Source organism: Epinephelus lanceolatus, chromosome 11, assembly GCF_041903045.1.
Source record: "Epinephelus lanceolatus isolate andai-2023 chromosome 11, ASM4190304v1, whole genome shotgun sequence".
In the NCBI taxonomy this organism is placed as follows: domain Eukaryota; kingdom Metazoa; phylum Chordata; class Actinopteri; order Perciformes; family Serranidae; genus Epinephelus; species Epinephelus lanceolatus.
Genome location: NC_135744.1, coordinates 23,034,672 through 23,056,504, shown reverse-complemented (window position 1 = coordinate 23,056,504; position 21,833 = coordinate 23,034,672). Strand labels below are relative to the sequence as shown.

Sequence of the window (21,833 nt, the reverse complement as noted above, 5' to 3'; positions counted from 1 at the left end):
GCTCACTGCAGGCTAAAGAGGGTAAGGCAAACTGACATCTAGGATAAAGTGTGTGTTTGCCTCCGGACTGAGATGATAATGTCTTCCTGGAGTTCAACAGCACAGTGCAACCGTTAAGATCTCACATACGATTAACTACACATGCTTATTTATGCTGGTTTCTTATCAGTTCAAACTTTAATGTGCTCTGTGGCTTTGAGCCTGTTATAACATGTTGCTCCTGCTCTGTCCTACTTTTCCTTTCACATTACCTGTCAGCATCATCATAAGAACTTTCCAGAAGCAACCAAAAGTTCAGACTAGAACTGCAGTCAGTTGATTGTTTGACTGACAGAAAAATAATCGGCAACCTGAAGGTTTTAGACTCTGGATCAGTGTCTCTTCATGTCTGTCAGAGATTATGGAATTCTCTGTATTGTAGTCTCCGTGGGTTTTATTGCTGAATGATGAGTCTTTATTGAGATTAACACTTTAACAACGATGAGTATGGCTTGCTGGCCTAACAGCAGCCAAATAAAAAGAGAGGAAATAAAAGACAGTTTAAATTAACTTAAAATTCAAGTAAAATCAGGAAAGGCTCTCCGATAAAGTCTGTTTTATGAAGGGACTTAAAAGAGATCACTGACTCAGCCGACCTGATTTCCTTGGGCAGACTGTTCCAGAGCCTCGAGGCCCTGACAGCGAATGCTCTGTCCCCTTTAGTTTTCAGCTGAGCCTCTGGAATAGACAAAAGACCTCTGCTGCCCGAGGATCTCAAAGTATGTCCTGGCATGTACGTTACTAAGAGGTCGGAGAATTAGCTGGTAGGACTGTTTCTCTCTCTGTTGCTATGTTGCCTTCTGAGTATCCCGTTTCTGCTTTTGTGTTGTCAGCTAACTCTGTTTATAAAGGTGCAATATAAATAAAGTTATTATTGTGATTATTATTTGTCGTAGAAACAACAGTGACTGCTTACTTTTCAGGATATTCTCTGCATGAAAGTGTTGAAAGAACACATGGTGCAAAACAATATCATTTAAATTTTAGTTAAAGCTGTTGAAAGCATAAAGCTGCTACTAACTTGCCAAGTTTGTTCTCCTCTGTATGCATGTCTTAAATAATCAACAAAATATTGATCAACAATTATTTCCAGGGGCCGGCTGCACAAAACACCCTTAAGTCTTCTCCTTAGGGTTTCCTGAAAATGTTCACTTAAGTATTTATGGGTTTCTCCTTGTCATGCTCTTATAGTTCAGGAATCCCTGAACTGTTGCACAAAAGACCATGTTAAGGTACCTCTGATTCTATTTTAACTGCAACATGACAAGGTTTATGGTGATAAATGAAAAAACTAACACACTCTGAAAAGAGTCTTCTGTGACCAGGAGAACCTAATGGATATGCTTTTGATTTGACTTAATTAATTTTTGTTGCTTCTTCCTACAATCGTTTTCTGGTGTTTAAGGATCAAATTTACTTTGTAGGATGTGCTGTCTATGATTGTATTCCTCCAGAAGTATAATCTTCTCGTCCTCTGACCAATATGATTTTCTTGTCTTCTTTTCTTTTGCCATTTTTAAACTATCTAACTCTAAGTCAACTTTGTGAGTCCAAGCAAACAAATAATCTCCGTGGATACTTGTACCACTATAAAATCTCTTTCAATGCAGTAAATAAGTTTTCCCTTAACGAAGGAAACCTTTTAAGGGATTCTGTGCAACTGTGTGAGTCCCTCAGCTGAGGAGAAATTGAGCCTTAGGTTACACACTTAAAGAGAAATCTTAAGGTGTTTTGTGCATATTTGCTTTGTAACTGAATGATTTGCTGCTATTCTTGGTCTCACAATAGTAAATAGTAATAGTAAATTCAGCATCTTTGCATTTGGAAATGCCGGACAAAACAGGACATTTGCTGAAGTCACTTTAGGTTGTAGGACACTGCAACAGGCTTTTCTCACTGTTTTCTAATGTTTTGCAACCAAAAGATTAATTGTGAAAACAAACTAGAGTTTGTGATATCCAACTGGCCTCATGCTGCCACCAGCAGACCAAAATGTATAGAGGAGATATTAAGGCTCATGCAGTCCCTTTTGAACAGAAGAGGGCGCCGTACATTCACAAAATACCCACTGTGAGCCAGTGTTTACAACACCTAATGCAGACTGGAGAGGTGGTGCTGCTCGAGAGGAAGTTGTCCTTGTCTGGTCTGATTGTGAAGCAGTTTGTATCTTTAATTTAAAATTCTACGTAATGCTTAATAATTAATGCAACTTATGTACTCAATGTCAACATACTTCACATATCTAGTTGAAACTGTTTGCACTTGAAGAACTGGGACCAAGGTCACAAAATCCAACCTGTGATACATTAGTCCGAATTTCCAAGATAACCTCTTCAACGTTTTCGTTGTATCACACCTACCGTTGGGTACTTGTCCAGTGGATGCAAGATGGCTGGGAAGCAAAGTGAAGACAAGAACAATGTTACTCACTGAACATAGCAACTGTTGTCAAACATGATACATTTTACTGACAGTATTTATGATGGCAACCTCTACAAAAAATGGCCATGGTGTGATGTTTCTACCGAACTAAAGCTGGTTTTAAATACTGATAAAAATGAAGGTTATGCATCTCTCAAACACTGGGAAGAAGCCTGTGAACACTCCCGATGTTATTACTGCTCAGGGAAAGAAGTCAGAGGTCGTCACTTGTTACAAATATCTCGGTATTTGGCTTGATGATGTGATGAGGTCTCTCTGCCTGACTTTAAAGCTCTAATAACTACAAGGATGAATAAATCAGTTGGTTCTTGCCATTGTGCGTAAGTGTTGTAATATTTCTACATATTATTGTATATCTTTTATATTTTTTATTGTGTGGTTGTTTGGCTGTAAACGCTATTAAGCAATTAAAGGAGCACTTCATCCACAAAATGACCATTTGTATATCGATTACTTGCCATATGTTATGTTGAATTTGTGATGAAAACTGTTTTACTTGCATGCCCCCATGGTGAACGAAGAATCCAAAAACAGAAAATTCCTTATGTATTGAAGTCATAGGGGTCCACATTTAATAACAGCAAAACTATATCAAAACATCCCTTTACAAACTCTCACACAAGTCGCATAGTATAATCCAAGTCTCATTCATCCAGTCATATGCTCAGAACTTTCCAAACAGACCGCCTTTTACAATGGGGAACTGAATTTAAAGTGAAACTTATCTATGCTCTCTTCAAAGCCAGACTCCATTGACAAAAACAGTAATTTTACCTCACTGAACACAAAAGTTGCTGGTCTACCTCTGCCTCGATCAGTAAGTTTGTGTTATTGTGTGATTTTGGTGAATCCAAACTAACCTCTTTTAAACACTTAAGTCACACAATAACATAAACAAACTAAAGCCTGCTCTATGGTGGGGTGCTTGACGCTTTTGATAAGTGTTTCTCGACAGAAATGATTTTTTTTTTCCAAAGCTTCTTTCAAGAGAATTTTGTTTTGTTGCGGACATTAACTGAACCAAAATATTTTCAATGTCAGTACCAAGGAGGGAAATCAAAAGTGCTCATATCATTCAATGTATATACAATGTTCAACATAAAGAATTTTCTCCATTTTGGGATTGTTAGTTCACTGTAGAGACATGCAAGACATTCACCCAGTGTTACATTGAATCTGTGAAGAAAACTTTGTTTAACTGATACACAAATGGTCATTTGGGGGGTGAAGTATTCCTTTAAAATGTTGACAAAAACCACAACCCAACTTCAAACCTGAGATCTAGAGCGCAGTGAAACTAGTGCACACCCCCTGTGGGTTCCAGCCCAATGGGAATCATGAGATGTGATTTGGAGAGCTCACATCTTATCAACAGATGAGGCCCACAGATTGACGGAGGGCCATACAGGCTCAGTGAGGGAAAAGACCATGACTAACACGGCAGACAATTATCGCTGCAATATGGGGATAGCAGCGTACACTTCATAGTGCAAAACACTTTTAAAAAAAAAAAAAAAAAAACCAACAGTCTGATGCAACTCGCTTGGTTGGCCTCTCCAAACCAGAGCTGCCCTCCCACCTCACCACTTCAGGGACAGGATTTACTGCTGCTCTCTGGGAGCAGAGCCGAGTGCCTCTGAGGACTCTGTTTGGATGACCTCTCAGCTATGTAACAGGCCGATTCTAAAAAACATGCTGTGTATGTGTGTGTGTGTGTGTGTGTGTCTTTGTGGGGAAACATTTGGAAAGATGGATGTTGATGTGTGCCGAAATGTTCTGCATTTTCCTGGACAGTGTTTTATGACTGTGGAGTGGGCTGGTGTCTGTGTGTAAGCCACATAATATCCCAGAGGATGGCATCTATAAGTTGAGGGATTAAAAAACACTGTTTTTCTGATGGCAGAGCCTTAAAGTTCAGTCGGTACCTGACAGCTTTATGGATGGCTACGTGATTGGCATGGCCACTCACTCCGCTCCCATCGAAGGTCAGCACCTGAAACAACAAAATGTCTCATTGTGAGTGGGTGAAAAGCCAGATTCTGGGTATCTAAAAGTGAATTTAAATAAATGGAGGCAAAAGATTTTTCTTGGGTTAGTGGACGGGTTTCGCTGTCTGACTGTGGAGCTGCTTGGCAGCCGACAACTGATATTTAAAAGCCTTTTTCTGAGTGCATGCTTGCACACCAGAGGAAGCAAGTGAAAAAAAAAATCAGGTCAAAGGGAACGAAAAAGTGCTTGACTAAAGACTTGGCATTTTGCTACGCTCAGGCGTTTCCTACCATGACTGTGTCTTTGCAATCAAGCATACGTTTAAGCTCCCGACCACCACATGTTGGAAGCAACTAGTGAACTTTCTCTTAATTCTTGCTGGCTTGTACTTTTAAAAGCAAGGGAATGGCACAGTGTCAGACCAATGAAACAATGTTTTTCAGTTCAAGAGCAGGAGAAGTGAACTACTTTCACATCTAAATGTTTATCTCTGTATGTTTTTGCTTCATATTCACAAGAGAGGACATGATTCTCTTGTCTAGTTTTTAGTCTGGCGGCATATTTGGCTGCTGAGCCTGACAGGATGGGAGGAGACGGTGTGTTTGTTTGTCGTCTTTGATTAAAAAAAATATATATTTTAATTATTTTTGTTTGCCAAATTTGCTGTTTGTCGGAGCTATTTTTGCTCTTGTTGAGATAGACCGGATGAAAATTCTTTGATTCTAAATTAACCGCATTCCCATTAGCTAATAGTGCGGAACTGCACCGGAGCTGATAAGCATCTCTGTGTAAACACAGACGTCGAATCCAAACTTTCTACTGCAGCAGAGGCCATTTCCCCCTCAATTATCATGGAGGTTCAAAATACGGTCTGAGGTGGACGTAAAGAGACAGCGGCTGACAGGGTTATTACGCAGACCGCAGTGAATCTGGGATAATGAGCGAGGGGAGCTGCAGTGCCAAAACATATGGTCAAAACAGAGCAAAACAATACATGGGTTTGTACAAAAGGAAATTGTGTGTTAACATCAAACAGGAAATGACAGAAAAACGAGTGCTTTGACAGGCAAGAGCAGAGCTGAGTGTACCATGTTGAAGGAGTGAGCTCGTATGTGATTCACAATCAGAGACGAGACCAGTGAGACGCTCCATTCTGCTCTGGGATCGTCTGGAAGTTTTCTGGAGGGCGGAAAAAAGACTAGTTATCTTCCTAGTAAAACTACAACAGTGTTTTACTGAGAAACAACAGCACATTGTGTCTGTATTATAATCTCACTGTCAGTGAAAGTCAGTTCCACACAACATAAGTAAGCATGCTGGTGTTTCTTAGGCTGAGCAGTCCTATTTCTTTCCGAGCAGCAGATTTCTGCAGTGCAGATTTAACCCAGCGTTTGAAAAAGGGCTGTTATGGAACGCAAACACGGGGGAGTGCTGGGAAGTCCGGAGGTTAAGGGTCAGACGGCCCTTAGCATCATCTAAAACTGCAGCCTGGAGACAACACGGAGTGTACATCAAACATCGCACTTGGCCAGCTCGAGCTCTTGGCCTACTAAACATGCATAGATTCATTTTCTGGCACAAATAACAGCAGACTTTTTTTTCTCTTGCTACAGTTGTTCAGCAGCACCCTTGAACTCAAGAAAAATCAGCTGCAAAAAAGATGAGTTGGGCCAACGCAGTTCACATAAAAACACAACCTCCTGAGGGCTGCATCTGAAGCGGAGTGGATCCAGTTTGTTCACCAGTTCTGATTTCTCTGATTTATGTAGATGACAACCAAGAACTGACAGGACTGCATGACAGCTTGAAACTGATCTTCCTGCTTATATCCTCCGTTTGAGATAATTATGTCAAAGTTAAAGTCTTCTACTACTTTCTTTTTTATATTGGGGGAAAAACAAATGCACATGTCCCACATATTGAGGGGGACGTGTGTGGCTGGAGGAGAACATGGGTGTGACAGTGCATGCACGCATGTATATTAGAGCAGTGGTTTCCAACTGGTGGGTCACAGGCTCATTCTGAATGGACCACGAGTGACTTGCAAACTTGTCAGGTTTGTTAAAAATACACTTTATTTTGAAGTACAGTGAATTTTCAGCACAGAGCTTTTATTTCGAAGTAACATTTCCTGCTGTAAAATGAGTGGATAGCGATCAGCTATGTGAGAGAGGCTGCAAACTAGCTCGACAACACGGCCAAACTCAAGTATGACGCTGAATGTATTAAACTGTGTGGACCTTGAACTAATGACTAAGGAGAAATCTGGACCAGTTGGGAACCACTGTATTAGAGAATAAGAATGAAGCAGTTAACAGTTTCATAATAAACTGCAGTGAAAGTCCTGACAATTAGAATTACCATTTCAAATTTTAATTATCATTAAAACTGTGTTTGATTACTGCACTTTGAAAAACTTGAGGTAAATACTATCCAGCAACAACTAAAGTTAGGTACACTCTCCCTGATGCAGTGGAGAGCTGTAAGTTGGAATCAGGCCCGCAGCCACTGCAGCAAGGACAAGGCCTTTGTACATGGGGAGCTGCTCTACCAGGTGAGCTACTGGGCACCCCAGATCCGCTGTGTTTTTTGAGATTGGTTTGTATGGCAGGTGGTGCAGTGGTTAGCATTGTCGCCTCACGGTAAGAGGGTTCCCAGTTTGAATCCAGGGTGGGGGAGCCCTTCTGTGAGGAGTTTGCATTTTCTCCTCATGTCAGCGTGGGTTTTCTCCGGGTACTCCGGCTTCCTCCCACAGTCCAAAGACATGCAGGTTAATTGGTAAATGGTTGTGTGTCTCTATGTGTCAGCCCCGTGATAGTCTGGTGACCTGTCCAGGGTGTACCCTGCCTCTCGCCCAATGTCAGCTGGGATAGGCTCCAGCACCCCTGCAACCCCCGACAGGATAAGTGGTTACGGAAAATGAATGAATGAGGTTGGTGTGTATGCAGAGTCTCTTTTATTGTTGGCTGAGCAGCCTCTTGTTGGTGCTGCTGGATAAGATATTAACAGATAACCTGACAATGAAAATTCACCACAATCAACTTAATGTGTTTTTAATCCACAATAAAGTTGCATACACAGAAGGCAGTGACAGCAGTGAAGAACGTCCCTGACCCAAAGCTGGCTAATTACAAATATCCGTGTGTGCAGATGCTCTTTTCATTCCCTGTAAAACTTGGTGATATGATTTTAGTGTGTGTATCAGTAGTTTTTGAACATTTTCAGCACATTTTAACAATACTGTGATAATTGTGGTCATAATCATCGTGATAAGAAATGTTCATACCGTTTCATCTATAACATGTAGGTATATATAAGTGCATTAAGTGGGGGTAGGTGAGTGGGGGTGTGTCAACAGTTGTTCCCCTCCCCTTCGCTGCTAACAATGAGCCAGGACAGTTGAGCTGGTAGAGGGAAGTGATGGATTAGGCCACAAATCTATTGGCTGCCAGTGATGTGAGGGTCAGGCTTTGGTGCAAGGGGTGGAGGGGTGGGGGTCGGCTGTGTCACAGGGAGGAGGGGCGGAGGGTTGGGGTTCAGAGGTAGTTTAAAACGGTCTGTCATCGAGTGAATGATACCAGTGACACATCATAAGAGCTGTGTGTGTGTGTGTGTGTGTTTTTTGTTTTTTCAGAGTAGGATGGTGCAGTGACATTGAATCTTATCAAAACCAATGTTCAGTGATGGAGGAAGTACTCAGATCTTTACTTAAGTAAAAGTACTAATACCACTATGTGGAAAAAAAGTCCTGCATTGAAAATATAAGATTATTATGACTCATGCATTAATGTAAAAGTAAAATTTTACTGTTCTAGTTGGTTGAGGCAGAGCTGATTTTTAAGTAATCATGCAGGACTGTAACTAATTATTTTCCTTAAGGATTAATTTCCTGCTTATTTTCTAGAGTAGGGTTGCAGTTGTGTACCTAGAACTGTGTACGGTGGAATGAAAACTGACCGTTATCTTACCGTGTACATTTGCTTGTCTACGATGTTGAAAAACAATTGCAACTTGACAAAGAATTCAACGTGGGGCATCGGTGGCTAAGTGGTAGAGCAGGCGCCCCATGTACAAGGCCGCAGCGGCCCGGGTTCGACTCCAGCCTGTGGCCCTTTGCTGCATGTCACTCCCTCTCTCTCTCCCCCCTTCACACTTGTCTGTCCTATCCATTAAAGGCTAAAAATGTCCCCCCCCCCCAAAAAAAAAAAAAAAAAAGAAAAAAGAATTCAACCTACACATGCATATCTCCTCCGCTCCTCGACTGCCTGACAGACTTTTTACACACCATGTTTAAAAAAATGGTTTCTAGTACCCCTTTGTTTTTCATACCTTGAAGAGTCATTATAGCTGATAATAATATTAATAATAATTGTATAATACCATATATCGTGCTGTGTTAATCTTAGACCGCTGCCACTCAATTCTCATGTTAACGATTTGATTGGTTGTTTGCTTTGTAAAAATTGCAGAAAATAGTGTCACTTTCAAAATGTTTATTTTGTCTAAAATAAAAAATAATAATAATAATAATTATAATAAAAATAATAATAATAATAACAATTATGAGGAAAAGCACATTTTTTAAGGAGTTTTTTGACAGGGATGGTGCATATTAATACAGATTGCTGTAAATATGCAAGAATTAGCAGAAAAGGTTAGCTATAATCTGTAGTCCTTGGCCAGATATTACAATAGATTCCCTTAAAGTACAAGAACAAAACAGGAAAAGGTAAGGATAAAACACAGTTACTGAAATAGGGTGCAAGCAGCAACTCCTGGTAAAACACTGATAAAACTGACATGTTAAATGAAACGATTAGGGCTGCAAGTCATATTGCCTTTATTTTGACAAATAGTGCAGTATAAGTCGTAATTTCTGTGGTAATGTTCATTTTTACTGGGAAAAATATAAAAAATGATGATGATGATGATGATGATGTGATTTTTCTCTAATTCATTTCTGTAGCACCACAATGCTTCATCTAAATCTTATGCTGTACAACATTCTACCTTTATTAAAAAGAAAAGCAGCTCCTGCCATTTGGATATTGCATTCAGCCATATTGCAATTTCAACAATACTTCAATTAATTGTGCAGAAACTACACTACACAAACTACTACTACTACTGCTGCTAACAGCTGATACAAACTGTGTAAGCTCTACCTGTATATATTGTTGGGTACAGTAGTAATTTATGACAAATCATATTTTAAAAGCTCTCTAAATATTTTTTATGTAAAAAGTCTCAATTTGCAAAGCTTTAAAATATGTAGTGGATTATAAAGTAGCACAAAAAGAACACACTCAAGTAATGTATAAGTAGATCAGATTTGTACTTAAGTACAATACTTGAGTAAATGTAATAATAATAACACCACTGACATCATGAAATGCTACCTAAATTAATAAAAAAAACAAACCTAACATACTGTTTTGTCTATTTTAGACTGAAGGCTGAAAAAACATGAACATTTGGCCACGGTGTGTGAATATTAAATATTGAAATATCATTCAGAGTTGACAGCTTTCCTACTTTCTTTGTGTTTAAATGTTTGTGTTGCTCACTGCTGCATTTATTCATTTATTATTTTAGACATTTCTGCCTTACAGCCTAACAACCGCAGCTAAGCACTAGCACACAGGAGGGGGAGGGCAAAAAAAAGAAAAATGAACAAAAGATACAAGACACCTGACCTTTCTCAAGCAGGATGCAGGCTGAGTGTCAGCTTCACCATGGCAACTGTGCAAAATGTCCTAAAGTAACCTCCCGGGCTCCCCCTCCGCAGCTTTGCATGTGGATGTCTAATTGCTTGCAGGCATCTGTATGCAGTTGTTGAACTTTGGCCCAGTAAGGGGATTCAGTGTGTGTGTGTGTGTGTGTGTGTGTGTGTGTGTCAGAGAGGGCTTGTTTAGTCTGGTCACATGGACCACAGGCCTGTGAAACTGCCAGACTTCTGTCCACACAGTCAGATTATATGTCCTGCTGGGAACGGTTGAGATGCCACTACAAGCTGCCAGTACGCCCACAATATCACACTGTAATAAGGCAGCTACAACTACAGTAACAACACACACACACACACACACACACACACACACACACGCTGTTCCACCATAATTTAGAGACATTTGCGGTTGCAGGTTTTTTCAATATTCACTCATGTTGAGGTAATAAACCACCATGAAAACAACCACCGAAATAATACAGTTAGTGTTGTTTTGAAAGTAAGTTGTGCGGAGAGAATAATCTGATATGACTAAATGACTGCTGGCTGCAGGATTCAGTAGATGGGGAAAGCAACTGTTTGACTATGCAGAGGCCAGTGTGTGCCGATGACAAATGTATCGGGAATAAAAGCACAGCCAGAGGTCAGCGGCGAGGCTGGAACATCTCACCGCTATTTACTGCACCCTGTCATGTGCTTATAAATTAGCTCGGGCTATTTTTACCACTGATCAATGTATATTTATACCTCGTGTGGGGATACAGTGTTACTGCAGCGACTGTCCTGTCCAGAAAGTAGTGCTGAGCTCTTTGTTTACATCCAGACAGAGAATTAAACTAATCTAGTCAGACGCAACAGCTTTCAGTTTGTGATCTACCCCGAGTAAAGATTTTTCTCCCTGAAGTACATCTATATGTAGAGTCAAATCAAAAGTTAGAAAGAGCTGCTGCAGCTCAGTCTGATGGATCATGTAATCAAGAAGTGGAATGGTTGGATTTGTGCAGTGAGCAGCTATAATGGAGTCCAGGGAGCAGACAGAGGTCAAGCCAGTGCAAGTGGAGAGGCAGCAGAGCGTGCTCAGATCGAGCTTGATCACAAAGGCCCCAACATGCACCGGGGCCCCAGATACTGTCAACACAGCTGTCCTATTCAGTGAGCATTAAAGGGAAAATCCTATTTTAAAGCAGAATTCACGTGTTATTCCTGTTATTCCATAGGCTACAGTTGTGAGGGAGCAAGTCTCACACAGACCTGTCATCGACTCAAAGTAGCCCTCACTGTGCCTGCTGGACTTTTGGTGTGAAGTCCAGACTTTAGCTTGAAAACTGAAGTGCAGTGGACCCATCACACTCCCCTGATGCATGAGAGACAGTCCATTCTACAAAAGAATAGATGTTAACATTCTAGTCTAGCTTCTGTGTTTTTTGCTAATTACAGTTTTTAGTGATGTACAATGATTTCAGCATGATAGCGATATCGATTTTTGGAGCCAGAGGTGACCATATTTGGACAATAGCTGTGTCTCAATTCAGGGACTGCATCCTTCAATTGCATCACATAGGTGTGACCAAGGCCGTCCCATTTAAAATTCTCCTTCAAATGCGGCCGAGAAATGCAGCCTTCTTTCCCAGAATTTGAAGGATGCAGTGGATGAATTCTTTTGTGGCCCAGCCTATCCCAAGATGCATTGCGCGCCGTTGACGATTAAAATCAAGTTAAGTTAACTAACAGTTGTTAACTAGCTAAATGTTAACTGTTGCTAACCTTACTATAAACTAAAAGCACACAGCTTAAACAATCTTAATTTAATAAGTTAACAGTCCCCCATCAGCCTGAAATGTATCAGACGGAGGTGTTTCCTGCGGTGAATCATCTCCTCAAGATTTTAATAAAAAATATACATAATTATAATATCTGGGTCTATGATTTAGGGCTAACTCAATTTTGTCAAGTGCCGCTGGGCCTAGCTAACAGGAATGGCAATCAGTTGCGGGGAGAACAATGGGTGATGCAACCAGGAAATCCTCTGCAGACCAGACCTTTTGTTACAGTACATGCCTATGTGTTTTGGGCCCGCCCTTTTTTTAAAGTTCCCTCTATTTCATTGTGTTACTCCCCCATCCCCTAGACCTCTGATGGGGACGGCCAATTTCTGAGACCATTCGGTTTGGCTGATGCTGTCTTTAAAGGACGTGGTCGACGTTGACCGCGAAGGCTGTGGAGACACAGCAAATATGTTGGAGCTAACCCTAATGCTAGGTGCTAGCTTGGTTAGAACAGTGTATTTACAGCTATGGTAAATTGTGATAATGCTAATTCTAATTTTGTGTGTGCAGGATTTAGGCGGCTATATCGGCCAACATGAAATATAACACGATAATTATGTCTTCCTTAGTTTATAATCACCTGAAATTAAGAATCGATGTTTGTTATGTTACGTTAGATTGAGCTGTTTTTATCTACATAGGAAGCAGATCCTCTTCTACAGAGATTGCCATGGTTATTTGTGCTGTAAAGTTGGGCGTTTAAACATAGGGAACTATGGGGAGTGGAGCCAGCCTCAAGTGGCCATCAGAGGAACTGCAGTTTTTGGCACTTCTTTTTGGCTTCATTTTCCAGCCCTGGCGGTTGCCGCTTGGTATCACCAGATAAAAGGCTTTAAAATGAAATATCAACATCAGCTCTAAATGTATATTTCTGCTGCTATGACAGGCCAGTTATATGAAGCTTTAATTTTGCGACTTTAGGGAGAGCATCATCCAAGCCTGTAAATGTAGGATGCATTTTCCATTTTTGTTTGAAAATGTTACATGAAAATAAATTCAGCATGTTTTACACAGAGTGCCACAGGAAGTCATTCCTCCCTGTGGCCATGAAACTTTTCAACTCCTCCCTCACAGTGTCAGACACTCTGAGTCCATAACTGTCCATGATTTATTTATTATTTATATTTCTAACTGTGCAATTACTTTAGCCAACTTAACTGTACAAAATACAATACTGACTTAACTGATATCATTTGTGCAATACTAACTCAACTGTGCTTTATGCTTTGCAATACTTCAACTGTACAATCACTCCTTCTTATTTAATTCTTAACCTACTTATTCTGTTCTCGCATTTATATTTAGCATGCTTGTATTATGACACACACATTTCTACATATAGCTTGTATTTCTTTTTCATATTTGTATATTTATATGTATATATTGGGTTATATATTGCACCATAGTTCACACATTTTTCTTATGTACACATTTTATTTTAATTTCTATTTTCCTGTCATTTCTGTATGCCTTTATGAAGTTTAAGAACAACAGTAACGTGCCCCAATTACCCCCCTAGGACCCCCCCAGAGACTCGATGTTCTCTGCAATTATGTGGGAAAAATATGTGCATGTATCAGCATAAATGAGTTGGAAAATATTGGTATATTGGCAAAAAATCAATAGTTTTACTGGGTTTTAACAATATGTCATTCCACTTGTGTGTTTTAGTGTTTTAAATCTGGCATCGTTTACATCCGTTGCTTACAGTCTTATTCTACATTGCCCTTGCTGGCACATTGCTGCGAATCTTGCCATGTCGCTGCCACCTGTGGATCAGTGAAACAGTGTAAAACTATTGGCAGGAATGTTTATCGCGTCATGTGTGTCCTTGTGCACAAGATAACCAAAACAGGGACCCATTCATAGAAAAAACAGCTCTAGAGGTCAAAAACTCTTCCTGGTTTGTGTTCACATTACAAAGAAATAGTACCCAGCTTGGCATAAACTCAAGACAAATATTTAAAGCCCACAAACGCTGATGATCTGCTCCAGGTTTTGTCCATTGATAGCATCACATAAAAATCTCAGTTTTGAGCCTCAGGTGCTCATTGTCATAGTTACTGTGCTTGTTTTAGGCTTAATGCTATGTTTGATGACTTCCCAGAAAGCCTGGAGATCAGTACTGCAGCTACACTGCCTCCAGCCATCGTCATCCAACTCAAATCAAAATTAATAAGATGCACAAGGCTTCTGTTTCTATTTTTTTCTCTAGCTCTTAAACATGAAAAATGGACTGACCACCAACCTCTGCACAGCATCTTTTTCTGTCTTTGCACACATAAAATGACCAACAAGAAAAACAGGGAGAGGTCAAGTCAAGGATGTTCATCTGCACATACTTGGGCAGAGGAGGTTAAGAGCGAAGCCAAAGTGTGGCTAGCCATGTACAGACACACGGAGAGAAAAACAGTTTGGAATGACCTACATTAGCAGCGCTCAGAGCATTGCCAAAATGTATCCCACAGTCCTTGGCAGTTGGCTTCGGCAGACATGGACAAGAGGAGGAGGAGGAGGAAGAGGAGGAGGGGTGGAACAGAGGGGGAAAGCTGGTTGTGAGTGAGCCGGGCTCTCAAAGTGCTGATTAGGTGTGTGTTTTGGGCAAACAACAGAATACACAGAAAGGGAAAATGGGCTACACTCCAGTTCAGCAGAAGTGCAGACAGCACCAAGATCAAAGTTCAGCTGTATTCTGTGTGCACAAGATGATAAAACTGTGAAGTAAACACACACACACACACACACACACACACTGTTCTGTAGGGCAGACAACCTGGGCAGGCTGCCAGCTTATTACTGTGAGTTCCAGGTTAGTGCCAGAGTTCATGCAGCTCTCCTGGTGAGCCAACATGTAGAGACTCACATGTAGGCTGCCCTGAGATTCTTAGAAACTCAAAACATTTTCAAGGAAAGCTGCAGGGTTGATCCAGAGGAGGGAAAAAAGTTTCCCCCTTTTTTTCAACATCACCTTTTACCATTACTTTCTCTGTAACTTGACCTTGCCAATAGCCAGAGCCAGGAGACTGAAAGTCTTACAGCTGCATCAACAGCAAAACACAGAAGTGGGGCTGTCCCAAATATCAGTGTTTGGGTATCAAAGCTTCAGTGAGAAATAGCCGCCATTAAACAAAGCTTCGAGGGGGGTGGAAGAAACATCAGTTTTCACTCGATGCACCTTAAAAATGGGACAACAGTGGTATGCTGCAGAGTGCTGCAGAAATGAGTCCTAAAACCCGGAAATGAGTTAGCATTTTAGCACTCCTGTCCTGGTCCCCTCGTCTCGAAGTCAGTGATTTTTTTTGTTGGATGCCTGAAATAAGGTGCTGGCGCTGGTCACACTGAAGTCATGAGTCATGTGGTGTATTCGTTTACAGCCTAACATTAGCTTTTTACCTCCTGCGATTGCATTTACACTTCAACAATCATAAAAGTGATGTTCATTTGTGAAGATTATCTTGCTGAACAAAACATGTATCATAAACATTTGTTTGCCACAGAGTTTATTCTGTGCAATAATCCAAAATCCAAAGGAAAATCCCAAAGGCTTTTTTGGCGAGGGAACCAGGGCGACGCTACTTTCATGTTGGCCTACAAATAAACATCATCCCTGCAGCACTCTATTAGCTACTTCGTTAGTATGAATGTCAGTTACATGAGCGATAATAGCTAGGAAAAAAGGACACTTTGCAAGATGGCTAATTTGATAATGATATGCCAAACTCATTATCAAATTAGCTGAAAAAAATTAGTTGATTTGTGATATGCCACTTTTCTTGGGCATGTAATCGACTTTTTGTAATAGGTCATTTTAAATCTATTCCAGACGCTTCACTTCTTAAACTCTTGCCAGTGGAACTGTAAAGGTCCTAACATACCAAGCTAATAGTTAGTCGTCGATGACGGTCTGCTGCCCTAGTTTTTGCGGTGTGCCCCGCATCATTGGCACTAATCGGCCCTTGTTGGCTGTTTTTTGGCTGATTCAGCCCGCTCAGTAGGTGTTGGAGAAAGCAGAGCCCGGTAAATTAAATCACTCCAATTAGCAGTTCAGTTCATTCATTCATTCATTCATTTCCCGTAACTACTTATCCTGTTGGGGGTTGCCAGGGAGCTGGAGCCTATCCCAGCTGACATTGGGCGAGAGGCAGGGTACACCCTGGACAGGTCACCAGACTATCACAGGGCTGACACATAGAGACAGACAACTATTCACGCTCACATTCACACCTACGGACAATTTAGAGTCACCAATTAACCTGCATGTCTTTGGACTGTGGGAGGAAGCTGGAGTACCCGGAGAAAACCCACGTTGACACAGGGAGAACATGCATACTCCAGTTCAGTTCAGTTCAGTGCACAAGATAAGAAATCAAAGTGAGTAAAGTAAACAAACAACTTGGGTCAAGAGGGCGTGAGGTCAAAACACTTTGCAGCAATGAGCTCAGAGCAGAAATGGTTCATAACTGTTTATGTTGTTTGCTAGCACAAGGCAAATATCATCTGTTCTTTCAACAAGTTGTGTTGTTAATGTGCGAACTGGCTAACTAGTGTCTTGAATCCCAGCAAGCATTTTTTGGTTTAAAAAACATCTAATAGCAGTCTACATGAAGACCTGACGTCTAGGCTAAATCACGGCTGATTTTGGGCTGTCAGTGAAAATTTGGTAGACGTCTAACCATAGCCAAAGTGTAGACGTCATCAATTATACGGCTATGTAGAGACCATGTCCAAAAAATGGAGATAAACATATTTTAATTACTGTTGACTCTCCATACGTGATTGAATATCATACCGCACGCCATCTGCAATGGCGAAAATTACATTTAATCAATTTCAAAATTAAATCGGCTAGATTTGGGTTACATGTCGCTAGAATAAATCGGAGCTAAATATAACCAATACGTTTAAATCACGACTATTGCTTGCTGGGATCCGTCCTGTCAGTCCTCTGGTTTCTCTCTTTGAATGATGAATACAGACTACTGCCACCTGCTGGTATGGAGAGTTATTTCCACTCGCACAGGCTCAAAACCAAATGCTACATGGCCTTTGGTTGTAGTCTCTGTGGCGTGTTCAGGTGCAACTTTTTGGCGAAGACATAGGCGACAAAAGATGACTCAACAGTTGGCCTTCGTCACCACTAGTTCTTTGATGTTGATATAGTGTCAAGGCCCTAATTTTAAATGTGCTTTTCTGAGAATAACTAACTAACCATTTGAACTCCGATCTGGACATCAATTACCATGGCAATGGTCAAAGTATTGGGTCAACTCTGCATAGAAGAAAACACAAGAAGAGCGAGATTACCCCAAAAACACTGTTCGAAGTTGAGCGCAATGATACATTATAATTTGCTATCATGCATCTTACTCTGAAGCACTCTGACATTAACGAGAGCGAGCAAACAAATGTCAGAATCTTTCTTTGAACCGTCATGTTCCTGCAACAAAGCTGGAATCTGCACCAATTTTCTTACCACTAAAGAACCTCTGGGGAACCACTGACGCCCTTCATTTCATCCTCTACATCTGAGAAGTGGTGATGCTTAAAAGTTTTCCAATACCAGAGATACTTTGGTATGTAACCCATAATTGACTGAAAAAAATCACCATAGAAGTCTGAGGCTTCTTTTCAGTGAATCTTAACTACCTGACTCAGTGGCTGCAAATGAATGGGGGGGGGGGCTGTATTTGGGTGGCACCAGAATATTTAATTAAGTAGTAAAGAGGAACACAATGTCATTTAATTAATAGGCAATTACCTCCCGTGACAGTAATGTTAATCAGCCCTCTAGTCATTCAAATCTACCCAATGTCCCCGTAGGGCTCACTGACATTGAATAATCCATGGTGACTCGTCAAACAACTTGACAGACAGCTCAGAGCAAACAAACAGCTCAGTTGTGCAAATGTTACAGGCAAATTCAGAAGTCATAGTTCCACTAAGGACATTTTTAAATAACCTGTTATATAAGCTAGTTAAACAAAAAGTTTAAGTTTGATTTACCTGAATGAAACGATGACTTATCACTGGCTTCCTGCCTGTTGGAGAATTGATCTCAAAATACTACTGAAGGTTAAAAAAAGCACTGAATGGTTTGGAGCCAAAATATATTTCTGGTCTTCTGCTACATTATGAACCATCCAGCCCTCTCAGGTCGTCTGGTTCAGGTCTGCTCTGTGTCAACAGAGGCAAAACTAAACATGGGGAAGCAGCATTCAGTTTTTATGCACCATATATCTGGAACAAACTCCTGAAAAAACTGTCAGTACTTTCAAATCAGAGCTGGAGACTTTTCTGTTTGCCACTGCCTTTTATTAAATCAAATAATTATCATTTCTTTTAATGCACTGTAAGTTTTATTCCTGTATATTATACCTATATTATTCTATTTTAGCTTTTATTTTATTTTCATTCTCTTTATAATGTGCTTCTTTTGCACTTTGTATGTAACGCAGTTTGAATTGCCTTGTTGTTGGAATATGCTATATAAATAAACTTGCCTGATTATAATTTAAAACTTGGTTAGCCGTACTTTTCAGGGATGGATATAAAATAGATATATACTCTAGATAGATACATAGATTGATGTTAGTTTGTAATTGAAAGGTTTTTAGGGGGCTCCATGTCCCACTGGGAAGACCAATCACTGCCTCATTTATTTCCTCTGTGACACAGAGGTAGTAATACATCAGGCCGGACTTGATCGGCACTGTTGTGGTGAGAATGGATGGGTGTGATTTGTGGTCGACTCGCTATTGTTCTGATAGATACTGGGTGATAAGGAGGGGACTGATGGGCTCCAACAGGCAGACATGCTGACACTTGACTCCTGAACTCAAGGCGGCACAAGTATACTTTGCAAAATGATTTTTTTAGCCAACATATAGCCTCAGTTTTTATTTCTATAAGTCTATTTGTTTTTTTACTGTATTTTATTTTTTTTTAATTATTTTGAAATATTTAGAATTTTTTGTATCACTATAACAATCCCTCTTTCTTATTCTATATCTATTTTTTTATGTATTTAATATTGTTTATTCCCATTTTTATTTTAATTTTATTATAATTAATTGTATCTTTATTAATAATGTAATTTTTATTAATTCATTTTTAACTAACTCTTTTTTTACTTAATTTTTATTATAATTAATTTTATTTTTTATCAATAATGTATTTTTTATATATTCATTTTTAATTAGATCTTTTTTACTTAGTTTTTATATCACTATTACTATCTCTCTGTTTCTCCATGTACGGACATGTTTACATATATATTTTTATTTGTCTAGAGATGGGCATCAAAACTTAAGACACTGAACTACTGATTCATGCATGTCCAGGAAATTTCAATAACCAAAACTATGGGGGAAAAAATAGTATATCTGTAAAAATCTGTAAATTCTAAGAAGCCATTAAAGACACACAACTGGAGTGCTATAATTTGTATGTTGTGTGTTTGGTGCAGATGGCAGCTTACTTATGGTCTACTATGGTGACTCTGGAGTCTGGTATCCCCAGCACGGCACAGCTGCTGAGAAGTTCCTGTTTACGTTGAGCTCCTTGATTGTAGTAGTTTCCTGTACAATAATTACAGGACAAATTAGGCTAAAGACACTGTGATGAAAGGATACATGTAGAAACAAGTCTAAATTCTGTCTAGTTGCAATCTCAAACATTTTAAATGATTTTAAAATATCATATGTTCTTTTGCTGTGTCACAATGGTCCTCCTTATTCATGTAGTTTTTTAGATGATGGACACCAACATGTTTGAGCATTTCCTTGAAAAGCTAGTTGTTGCTGAAATCCCTGTAACCAAAATTTGTGCAATTTTCAGATTTAGATAGTGCAGCTTTACCCTCCTTACTTTGATTTTCATATTTCACCCAAAATTCAACAAGTCTTGGTCTGCTGAACATCAGCTCCCTCATCAAAACAGGCCAGCAGAGGATGTGCTTCCTGTGGCAGCTGCAGTTCAACATGCCAAAGACAACGATGGTGCACTTCTACACTGCCATCACTGAGTCTATCCTCACCTTCTCCATCACCATCTAATGTGCGGCTACCACTGCCAAGGACAAGGGTATACTGTAGCATATCATTTGCTCTGCAGGGAATATCACCGGCTGTAATCTGCCGTCCCTTCAGTACATGTACACCTCCAGGCCCCTGAGGCAGGCAGGGAGGATTGTGGCCGACCCCTCCCACCTTGGACACAAACTTTTTGAGTCACTCCCCTTTGGCAGGAAGCTGCAGTCCACCGGGACCAAAACCTCATGCCACAAAAATAGTTTGGCCTCATCGACAAGGCCCGGTAACCCCACTGACCCCTCACAGACATCTGTCTCTATGCCATATATTAATGCACATCTTGGACTGTTATCTCTATGAATTGCAAATATTCTCTATCATGTGAACTTTTGCACATCCTCAAATCAATATTTTTGCACATCCTGTATAAACGGTCCAGATCTCTCATTCTAAAACATTATACATATTTGTTTTAGTATGTTTTTCATATTGTATTGTACATTTGGATTTATATTCTTGATTTCTGATGTACTTCTGCTCTCCTCTGAATATGTTTATTGTATATGTGTATATGTTCATTACACCAAATGCCACAGCAGATTCCTTGCAAGGAACTGTTTAGTTATAAGCAGCACGAAGTGGCTTGGGTGTGACTGTTTTTTTTTTGTTTGTTTGTTCGTTTTTTTACCCTCCTCTGGGCTACAAATATTTTTTTTTCTTGAGCCTCCCTGACTGACTTGGGGAAAAAGATGACCCTATCGCCACCATTATTTATTTATTTATTTTTTGTTATGTAATTTATTTATTTTTTGATTAGAAAAAATCCTTTTAATGATTGAAAGTTAAAAAGTTGAAGATGAAATCCTGAAGTTGAAAAAAGCTTTGGGTTGTCACTGTTGTCGTGCATGCTGATTAGTTAGTGCCAACAGTTTATCTTTGATTACATTTTAATTAAGACATACTAGAATAAAGCTATTTTGGTGAAATATCACTATAAACTCATATTTGGTTCTGCTTTTTTCCCTGTTAGAAGCTTTAGGCATACATATTGTGCTCAAGGACCATCGGAAATGTGAAATTCCAATGATAATTTCTGTGACTGCAGCTTCTGGCTATGATAATTATGTAATTTTGACCATTTTTTACAGAACACATGCATTTGGAAGGCAAAAATTTAACGTCTAGCTGTAAAATAAAGCCATTTATAGTTGAATGTGCCTCTTCTAAGCCAAAATAATAAACACAATTCCCTCCTCAGTACTTAAAAAATATTTGACATGCTTCCCCTTTCCCGCACCCCTCATAAATAACGAACAATCCCTAAGTGACTTTTCAATGGTTCTAAAACATGTAACTAAACCCAGCTAACGTTGGCTAGCAGCTATCTGCATGATTAATAACGAAGTCTCTATAGCTCTACAGTGCTTTATTAACATTATCTTTACAAACAATAGTGTGCTGTCACCGTACCTTCAGATAAACACAGCAAATGAACGGTGGCGTTTGACTCAACGAGTCGAACAATCGTCGGCGCGAAGAACATACATTCATCATCCGGATGCGCGGTGACAATCAGAGCTCTGACGTCAGCGCCGTTTGTTTCTCTGCTCGACGAAAAGCTCGTTAGATGTTTCAACGACTTCTCCAAGGTACGCCGATGTCGATAGAAAATGCATTTTATCAAAACGAGATAGCATAAAACTAACGAGACAAGCAGGTAAACACTCATTATTATTGACCGTTACCGTAAACAATCCGTGTAAAGACAAAAGTCTAACA

General features: G+C 39.9%; 1 protein-coding gene across 1 annotated transcript in view; it reads right to left on the bottom strand.

Annotated features, from left to right (window-relative positions):
* pigl (phosphatidylinositol glycan anchor biosynthesis, class L) overlaps nucleotides 1-21,833 on the bottom strand; it is a 25,418-nt gene extending 3,585 nt beyond the window's left edge. The window contains exons 1-5 of the mRNA XM_033637467.2: nucleotides 21,525-21,833; nucleotides 19,502-19,601; nucleotides 5,559-5,649; nucleotides 4,407-4,474; nucleotides 2,400-2,431 (exon numbers count right to left, since the gene is read on the bottom strand). Of these exons, the coding sequence (XP_033493358.1) occupies nucleotides 2,400-2,431; nucleotides 4,407-4,474; nucleotides 5,559-5,649; nucleotides 19,502-19,601; nucleotides 21,525-21,783 (550 nt within the window). The 5' untranslated portion in view covers nucleotides 21,784-21,833. The remainder of the gene's footprint in view (nucleotides 1-2,399; nucleotides 2,432-4,406; nucleotides 4,475-5,558; nucleotides 5,650-19,501; nucleotides 19,602-21,524) is intronic.